The sequence below is a fragment of the Dendrobium catenatum genome, unplaced genomic scaffold (assembly GCF_001605985.2).
Source record: "Dendrobium catenatum unplaced genomic scaffold, ASM160598v2 fragScaff_scaffold_231, whole genome shotgun sequence".
Lineage (NCBI taxonomy): Eukaryota > Viridiplantae > Streptophyta > Magnoliopsida > Asparagales > Orchidaceae > Dendrobium > Dendrobium catenatum.
In genome coordinates this window covers 11,434,219-11,444,393 of record NW_021318693.1, presented here as the reverse complement: position 1 = coordinate 11,444,393, position 10,175 = coordinate 11,434,219, and the positions used below count along the sequence as shown (strand labels likewise).

The 10,175-nt window shown below is 34.1% G+C and overlaps 1 protein-coding gene across 1 annotated transcript; it reads right to left on the bottom strand.

The window, feature by feature from the left end:
- Positions 1–635: 635 nt before the first annotated feature.
- Positions 636–7,603, bottom strand: LOC110103716 (remorin-like). Its single transcript, XM_020832527.2, has 5 exons — positions 7,247–7,603; positions 4,065–4,115; positions 3,867–3,954; positions 1,484–1,565; positions 636–1,091 (listed from the first exon to the last, which is right to left on the bottom strand). Exons 1-5 carry the CDS (start codon positions 7,425–7,427, stop codon positions 897–899), a joined length of 597 nt encoding a protein of 198 aa, XP_020688186.2. The 5' UTR covers positions 7,428–7,603; the 3' UTR covers positions 636–896.
- Between the last annotated feature and the right edge of the window lie 2,572 nt (positions 7,604–10,175).

Sequence of the window (10,175 nt, the reverse complement as noted above, 5' to 3'; positions counted from 1 at the left end):
TTCTCTTCTTTTTTAATTTTTTTTCTTCTTTTTTTCTCTAATAATAATAATAATAATAATAATAATAAAATCAAAATCAAAGCACAATCAACACCAAAAATATGGTGATTTACATGTTTCGACGAAGATGATTACGTCCACGAAGAGTGGATGGTTTCACTATTGTGCAAAAATAAATAAGAACTATAATTGCTCTTTCTTTTTCACTTCAACAATCGTTACATCACTATTTATAGATTTGAAAAAAAGCTACAAAGTAAACTTCAATTAATGTTATAATATGACAAAATCTAATCATGCCGATTAATCTTCCAATCATGCTAATTAAATCTCCCAATTTTATGCAATAATCAAATCCCCTAATCAATGCATCAATCAAATATTTTACTTAATGCAATAATCAAATCTCCTAATTAATGCACTAATTAGCCACTAAATTGTTTCCAAATCAATGCTCTCCACTATTTAAAAAGATTTACAAATCAACACACCCACAGGCTTGCAAACAATCTGATCTCCAGCCAAGTTAACCCTTTGATTTTACCTCATCTCAATTCAAATATGGATGTAACTCGAATCCAAGTAGATCAAATTCAAGGAATTTGTAATTATAACATTAAAACAAGTAGAAGGAATCACATTACAACACAACATCGTTCATTATGACCAACATTTGATCAATATTCCAGATATATGTATGTTACATGTTACAAATAAGAGAAAATTATCAATTCAGACAACATGGATTAAAGAATACATAAATAAAGTTTGTTCAGGCAAATTACTTGTGTATATACAAGAACATGATAATTTACACAGCACACTGAAACTTAGGCAGAACTCACTATTCTTAATAAATCAACATAACAACATAACAATATCAATCATCAGCGTCCTCAGAAGCATCCAAGGAGCTTCTTTGGAGCAAGTCCTGTTGCTCTGTATTTAGCTGCCGTCTCTTCAGCCTTGAGAATTTCTTCTCCACGCTTGGCTTCCGTTATTGCTCTCTTCTCTTCTGCCTCCCTGTGAATTAAAGCAACCTTGTTCTTCATTTTTTCTACATATTCTGCCTTCTTCTTTTCCAGAGCTTCCTGCTTGTTCGTCACACTTTCGTTAAGTTGGTATTTATTTCGACTAGGAAGGAATCTGATGACCGTGCAAACGTAATGTGTTTGTGCTCAAACTCATGAAAAGAAGAAATTATTCCGTTCGGAGTCCGGACGGGAACAATTGTTTGGATATATGAGTGTACACACTGAACACAGTGTGCATAAAAATTTGATATACACTGTGTACAAATGTGTACACTCACATATTTGGACGGTTGTTCCCGTCCGAACTCCACACAGAATAATTTCTCCATGAAAAGAGCTGTACTTTTATATATTAGAAGAAAATTTCTCACAAATTAATTTGTTCAATAAAATTAAAAATCAATCACTTCAATTGATCATGTAGTAAGATGAGCTAAGAGCTATCAAACCTCTATCTTTTTCAGTTCAGCCTCTATAGCGGCCTTCTTTGTGTTCTCCCATGAAGCAATAGCTGATACCTTCTTAATTGCCCTGAAAACATATATATGAGATGATATAACAAGAACCATATGAAAGTTTGATTTGTTTAATATAAAAACCATTAATGATGTGAGAGTATTGGGTTTATGTTGGGGAAATAAGCAAACTTATTCAGACACGACAACAACAACAACATCAAGTCTTTATCCCACTACGTGGGGTCGGCTACATGAATCCTTTTTCTCCATTGTTATTAAAAGTCAAATTCTTGCTTAAATCTAATAAAAAAGGTCATTCCTAATATTTTCTAACCAAGTCTTTTTAGGTCTGCCTCTACCTTTCTTAACATAAGTCAAATCTAATACCATCTTATAGAATTTTCCCTTAAGTTTGAGGGGTACTTTTCTAGCACACAACAAGCCCGATGCATTCCTCCACTTCAACCATCCAACTTGAATTCTGCTGATAATATCCCCATCTATTTCACCATCACTCAGAACAATAGATCCAAGATATCTAAAACGTGTACTCTTATCAATGAATTGATCGCCCAAAGTCACAATCCCCTCACTAGGTCTATTACTATTAAAATTACACTCCATATATTTCGTTTTAGATCTACTCAATCGAAACCATTAGTCTCTAATGTTGACCTCCATAATTCAAGTTTACTTTCAACTCCCTCACTAGTCTTATCAATAAGAAGTTGACCTCCATAATTCCAGTTTACCTTCAACTCCCTCACTAGTCTTATCAATAAGAAGAATATCATCAGCAAAAAGCATACATCAAGGTACATCCTCTTGCAAATGTCTAGTGAGAACATCCATGACTAAAGCAAAAAGATATGGGCTTAAGGCTGATCCTTGATGTAACCCAACCGAAATAGGGAAATACTTGGTCAAACCACCTTGTGTTTGAACACAAGTACTAGCTCCTGCATACATATCTTTAATGATTTGAATATAAGCATTATTAACTCCTTTCTTTTCAAGAACTCTCCGTAGCACTTCTCTTGGAACTTTAAACCTATTCAAACACAGAGAGCAAAAAAAAAAGAGAAAAAGATATTAAAGAACAATAACATAATTTTATATATGTTCACCTAATTGATAGCTACATCCTCTCATTATCATTGCAAATTTACAATGATTTGATTGTGCAAAATTACAACAAAGAGATAGCACCATCCTCTTTGTAAGAAAACAATAAGAGCAGCTTAAATTACAATAAACATCACAAAATTCCCTAAAGTAAATAATCCACAAATTTTGGATACCTTTCATAGCACATTTTTTTCTTAGGACAAAAGTTAGGCTGCACAATTTAATAGTTTAATCTAGTATTGAAGAGCCAAAAAATATGTGTGCCTAGAATTACCAGCTAGTTTTCCATCTCTCATAAGCTCAAACTTTAAAACTGAAAAAGAGTTCATGCACTGAGTTCAACTTTGGCCCTCATAGATTTCATACTCCCTTGCAAAGGATTAATTATTCTGTTCAGAGGCCGAACGTTGTCCAGAGGCCAACCAGAATGTGCCATGTCACCCTGTGCTCGTTACTGCTGATGTGGCGCATTCTGGTTGGCCTCTGGAAGATGTTCTGCGTCCGGTCTCCGCACATAATAATTTCTCCTCACAAAGACACATATACCGATACAAATTACTAAAGCATGACCACATGGAAGTTTTTTTCCATAAATGTAGGTTTCTAGAAAACAACTACAAAAACCACACAAGGCTAATTATCTTTATTTTATTTTATTTATTATTTTTGAAACTACTGATTATCATATTTGGGAGGAAGGGTACACAGTTAAAAACAAAATTAGTATGGATAGCACCCCCAATCTGGCATTTGTTTGCATCAACTGTGAGACAAAGGACTTCATGTGAAAAACTTCTCTTGAACATATACCTCAATCTTAGTTCTTAATGTGGGTTCTCTATCAAAATTCATGACTGTTTTAGTTTACAATGTTATCATCAACATCATTAGTCTAATCCTAGTTGGGGTTGATTTTTGGTTTTCTATGTGCCTACAATAATAAAATCCACCTAACCATTAACAAACAAAGTGACAGCTCACAACTTTGAATCTTTTCAAAAAAAAAAAATGTAAACTAAAGTAACAAAGAAAATTATTTCAAAAATGCTACTCGTTGGAAAAATCTTTAAACACTTGAGAGTTCATAAGTAGCCAGTAAAGCTGGTCCAAAAGCAAAGACAGATTCCCCATTTTTTCTTTATCTACTTCTGCTTTTTTTCGCTTTATAAGAATAGCTATATATGCACATAGAGAAAAAGAAATAGCCTCGGAGCAAGTTATGAAGCACTCAATGAAGGGCACATACTTATTCTCAGCTTTGACCTTTTCACTGTCTTCCCAAGCCCTTATTAAAGACAATCGCTTCTCGGTTTCAACCCTTGCAAGAACAGCATCTGAAGAAAAAGATGGGAATTTTGTCAATAAGCAAGCCTGTTTAAGAGAACAATACCAGACAATGAAGCTGAATGTAAGCATTTATAATGATAGTTATTTGAACACTTACCTCTATTTATTGAACCACCGGGGCTTTTCTCTGTCGGAGGGTCTGCAACTTCTGTAAGCAAAGAAAGAAAGAGTATGTTAAAACTGAATATATTATATTCTGTCACGAAAAAAGCTTCCTTGTAGAAAAACAATAACAAGGGGGAAGCAGAAAATCACAAGTCCTAAAACTGCGATGCATCAGCACAAAATAAGGAAGTGGTGATTGCAGTACATATAAAACAGTTCGGCGAAAACAATATTAAGAGAAGAGAATGCAATGTAGGGGAAAGTGTAGCCTATTAGTTAGAAGATTGTCATTTCAGCAATAGTGGAGAGTTTTATCAAATGCTCCTAGTAAAGTTCTTTTTTAATGTGGAAAATATACAACATTTTAAGATGGCAAAGATTGTAAATTATAAGAGAAAATAAAGGATTTAATAAAATTAGTATATGCATTTACAATTGAATAACTTGACAAATGCATGTAGCAACATGTGAAATTGGCCAAAGTAATGTCACCGTCCAACTTTCTTGCTCTCCCTTGCTGCTTATTAGTTTAGTTACAATGAACTAACTCTGAAATAAATAAATTCTAAAGAGGACATTGTTAAGTAAATCACAAAATGAAACAAATAAGAAAAGAAAACAATAGAAAAGCAAACCAAAATTTAACGCGGAAAATCCGGAAAAAAAAAAATGAAGCCACAACACACCAAAAAATTCACAATGAAAATGAGAGAAATTGTGCAGATCTCTCTTTTCTCACTCTCTCCTTGTCTATGTTCATTTCTCCTTTCGTTCTACACAGGATACAACCTACAGTTTTGTAGCTCTCTGCTCTGTCTCCAACCTGAGACTCCAACAACACAGTGTGTGAGTATACAATGTTGCAGCGGTTGAGTCTACATCGTTATAGCATTAAATGGCTATATTAATAGGAAAAAAAAATTCGGGGCGGGGCAAAGCCCCCAAACCCCAAGCAGGAGGAGCTGCCCCTGTACAACCTCCCAGCAAGCTCAACCGATAGTATTTAAGTCTAAGACAATAGTACAACTTGAATGATCGATACAGTTTGATTCCACATAAGACTAATAGATATTTACATACATGGTACTTGAAACATTAGGATTTATAATTTAACACATAAACTTTACTATTTACATCATCTAACACTATTAACAAAGTTAATGGATCTCACTAAACACGAGGTGAGAAGAGGTGGACTATCTTGGTCGGCCAAGCAACTCTAGGCAGTAGTTCACCAAATTTGGAGGAGGTAGTGACCAGAGGTGAAAACATGGCAAAGGCAATGGCTGGAAAATACGAACACGACTGAGGTAGTCATTATTGGAGATTAGTAGGATTGGTGTTGTGTGAAGGTAGGCTGAATTGGTAGTCACTAGTGACCTATGGAGGGCAATGGGACTAGCTATGAAGGGTGACAAGATCAGGCTGCGTCATGAAAGGATGGTAAGGACAAGTGTTATTTTTTATTTTATTGTGATGTTTTGTATGCTATGCACATAAATAATGAAAATTTAAGTGTTAAATATGTAAATCCTAATATAATTAATTCTAAAATTTTATTAAGTCTATATATTAAAAAAATGCAATAGATATATAAGAAATATGCCTCATTGATTTTGGTAAAACCATCAACATTTCCAGAATATCTGAGTTATTATACATAAAAAATTCCAATTTTGGAATTCTTTGGTAAGGTTTGCTGCTATACTTAGCCAATTTAATACAAATCTAAAATGGGAAATAAATATATAAGAGAAAGAGCGCTAACCTTTGTTTGGATTGAAGGAAAGTAACACGAAAAAACAACAACAACAAATACAAACCTTTATCCTACTATGTGGGGTTGGTTACATGAATCTTTTTTCTCCATTGTGTCCTGTTAAGAGTCAAATTTTTATCTAACTCTAATAAAAAAAGGTCATTTCTAATATTTTCTAACCAAGTCTTTTTAGATTTACAATTATCTTTCTTAACATAAGTCAAATATAAAACATCTACTTTCCTAATCGGGCCATCTAAAGGCTACAGTTTTATGTGACCAAACCTTCTAAGGCGGCTCTCTCTAATCTAGTAGAATTCAAGTTGGATGGTTGAAGCGGAGAAATGCATCGTCCTTGTTGTGTGATAGAAAAGTCCCTCTCAAACTTAAGGAAAAATCCTATAAGATGGTAGTGAGACCTACAATGCCTTATGGTGCAGAATGTTGGCCATTAAAAGAAAAGCATAATACTCATAGAAGAACATGTGAATCGATAATGAAATTACAGTAATTGAAATGAGCTTTTTACCCTTTTTTTTTTTCATTTCCTTACACACAAATTACTAGCATCCAAAAACAGCCTTAAAATTTGAAACTTGTTAGTTTGTCTTTGTTAACATCAATAATACTACAATATGGTTGCACAAAATAATGGCCCATATAGAAATTCATACAGCGCCACCTACAATTAACACAATCATATAAGAGAAGAACCCCCTACAATTAACATACTCATAGAAGAGTAGAACTCAAGATTCAAAACTCTCCCAAAGTATAGCCCAAAAAAAATCTCTGAAACATTAAGTTGTGAAGAAGATTATTTGTCACAATACAAATTGAAATCCAACAAAAAACAGATAAAAAAAATCCCATCATTAATAAACTTAGCTAGTTAAAATAAAAATAAAAAATTTTGTTTGCGCTTGGAATTATTTGGTGAGGTTTGGATTCATTTTCCTTTTGTTAAATAAAAAAAAAAACATGTCTAGATGATCGATCTTCTTTAGTTATTTTCAATTGGTAGCAATAGAGAACAGAAAATATTAGTTCACTCTGATCAAGCAGATAAGTTTATTCACAAAATATAAATTCAAGAAAGATATAATTTCCTTAAAGGCTTTATTCCAAAAGCATAACAACAAACCGTCACAATCTAACAAGTTTTTTTTTGACCTTTAAAAAGGGAAACAAGGAATCCACACAAGACCTAAAATTACTTTCCTTCAACCGAAATTAATTACAAAAAAAAAAATTACGAATTCCTCAACGTAACAACAAAACCATGTAGAGAATTCAAGAGATAAGCAAGAATTAAGAAATGAAAAAAAAATGATTAAAATAACATTTTGGTTAAAAACGAGAAGAAAACAACAGAGGAGATGGCGCTAAAAAAAAGAACAGCTTTGAGCCCTTACTCTCCACAATAGCAAGAGTTTTCGAGTCGTCGACCTTCTCCTCCAGCACCGGCGGTATAACCGCCTTCTCCTCCGTCACATCCTTTGCCGGCTCCAACGATGGCAGCTCCGGCGGCGGCGTTGCAGTTGCTGCAGCTGCCTCTCCTCCGGCCTCCACCTTCTTTACCTCTTCTTCACTCATCCTTCAGCGCTTGGTCACCTCTCTTCTTCGTTCGCAGAATGGATGAACCTTGAGCCGACAGCTCCTCACCTGCAATTCAAGCTCTCACAGCATAGATCTATATAGTGGGCAGAGGAAGAGTATGCAACTTTGCAGCTATAAAGAGGGGTAAGCGGAGAAACCCACTTATCCGGAGCTATGTCTAATTATTATTATTATTATTATTATTATTTATCTACATAAATAAGAGTCCACCTCAATACCCCGAGAATTATTCGCTTTAGTATACGACTCAAATTCATTTTTTACAAATATAACACTTAAAATTTTAAGGGGCTTACACAGTAGCGGAGCAGAAAATGTATGTAGGGGGGCCTAAATTTTTTTTTTTCTTTTAAATTTTTCCTCAAATTTTTTAATCGGACTTGGAACCGGCATGGATAGTTTTAATTTTTTTTTTCAAAGTATTATTTAAGAAGATAGATTATTAAATATTAAATAATAAACAACTTACGGTTTATAACGTCGACTATTAATATTCTGAAAGAATTAAATGATTATTTTATTATCAACATTATATAAAATATATTTTTTAATATAAGCAAGTAACTTATCATTCAATCAATGCTCTTCAATTCTATTTCGCAGCTGATTTTTTAGCTACCGATCATGAGATTATATTTGTTGTATTAAAAGCATATATCATCTGTGTGGCATTCGTTATCTGTGTGGCATTCGTTGTCTCTTCTGCTTTTAAGGTCGTTTATGAGGCTCATTACTCGGAGCAATTATTACGTTAGGTCACCTAACGCGTTCAGAGACGAATAATCACGCGCCACGTCACCTGAAACTCGGTATTTGCGGAGCACGATAGTTATGGGTGCCGGGGGTGCAGCTTATTAGTATAGTATTATTATATTTTCATTTCTGCTATTCTAGAATAGTGCTAACACTTTATTTCTGTTTTTAGTTCAGCAGCCCTTGTGTTAGCTTTGCATATGGCTAACCAATTTTGGTTCTTCTCTGTTGAGAAGAATTACTTAGGAAGTGAAGAAGAGGAGATATGCAGTTTTTACTTTGGAATAGAAATTACCAGCTCACGGCAGCTTGCTAGAACTTTACTGTTCTATTGATTTAATCTGTTTTACTTGAAGTTTTTCTAGTGCAGGATCCTACATCAAATAGCAATGAGTTCGAGCAAATGAGACTAAGCGAATCGGATAGAGGCTAACAAAGTCGAAATGGCAATCACGAGAGGTGTGAAGGCCAACATCAAGTGATACACAACGGATTTATGGCGAGGAGATTCAATCGAATAAAACAAAGATGTTGTAAGATGTAAATGTCTTGCATTTGACGCATCCCACAAGATCTACTCTCAACTTCCAATTTTCGGCAACTGACCTTTCTTGTTAGATCCGTATCAAAACTTCTTATCCTCGAGGGTTTCATAATTGTACTTAGACTAAGTTTTATATTATATAAATTCCAAAATTTATATGTTAAATATGTTATATGTAAAGCCTAATTTTTAGACGCTATATAAATCCCCCTAAAAACTGTGAGATACTTTCCTTGTGGAAGAAGCACTTCCACCGGATCTTGAGAGAGGAGGAGGAGGGAGAGAGGAGAGGGAGGAGAGCCAAAAACTATGCAAACTTTATTTCTCTTTGCCTTACCTATTACAAGCTAAAGACTCCTAAAGCTATACAAAGCAACACAAATGAATACACTATGCTATACAAGAAACCTAAACTAAAGCAATCCTAAATCTAGGAACAAATACATAACAAAAACTTTTAGTGTAACTTACATACATTGCACACAAATATTATCATTTTCACGTTTAACACCTAAAGTTCACTATTAACATAACAAAATTACCATCAATTTTTTTAGGGAAGACAAGACGGATCTAACTTAAAGTTGCTTCAACCACCAAGCCCCTCATTCTTAAGAAATTGTTACGTGTAGATTCCGGATGTAGCTCTGTATCTGGACTCGAATTAAATGAAGACACATAGCTTTAACGTGACCCGATGACCCAGCCCGTATATACACACTGTGTATAACTTGTACACTGTATGCATATAAGGAGAATTTATACACACTTTGAGTCGGATCATTGAGTCACACTAGGAAAAAAATACACGTGTCTTCATTTAATTGAAAGGTCAAATATAAAGCTACATCCAAATTTTGCACGTAATAATTTCTTCTGATTCCCTGCTTAGACAGGCCCGTTCCATGTGACCTGTGGAGAATGTAGAAAAAGAAATCAAGATAAAACCTTGCAATAGGATCATTGGGGAAGGACCCTTAACGGGTGAAGGAGGATAAAGGACCAATGGTGTGTGAGAAGAAGGATGAAGAAAACGACTATGTGTGAAAGGTGACGGATCTCTTTGGCAAAGGGCGACAAAGCTTGTTGTGGTGAGACATTAGAGAGGGTGATCAGTTTATGAGTTATTTCATATGCTTTTAGAAGTTTTGAGAAGTATATATGTAAATGTTGAAGTTTACATATTAATTATGTAAATAGTAGATTTTTTAGTTCTATATATTTAAATTCCCCAAAATTTTATTTCAAAAGTATAAATTTGTTTTAAGAGAATCAATATTATGATTTTGATTGTAATTGATACGTCGTCAAAAAATTATCTTGATCAGGCATGAATCTCGAGGCAAAAATCAAGTCAGAAACTTCAAAAATTAAATCCGGAATCACCTGAACTCCGATTTCAACAAACTTACAATTGAACTGATCGT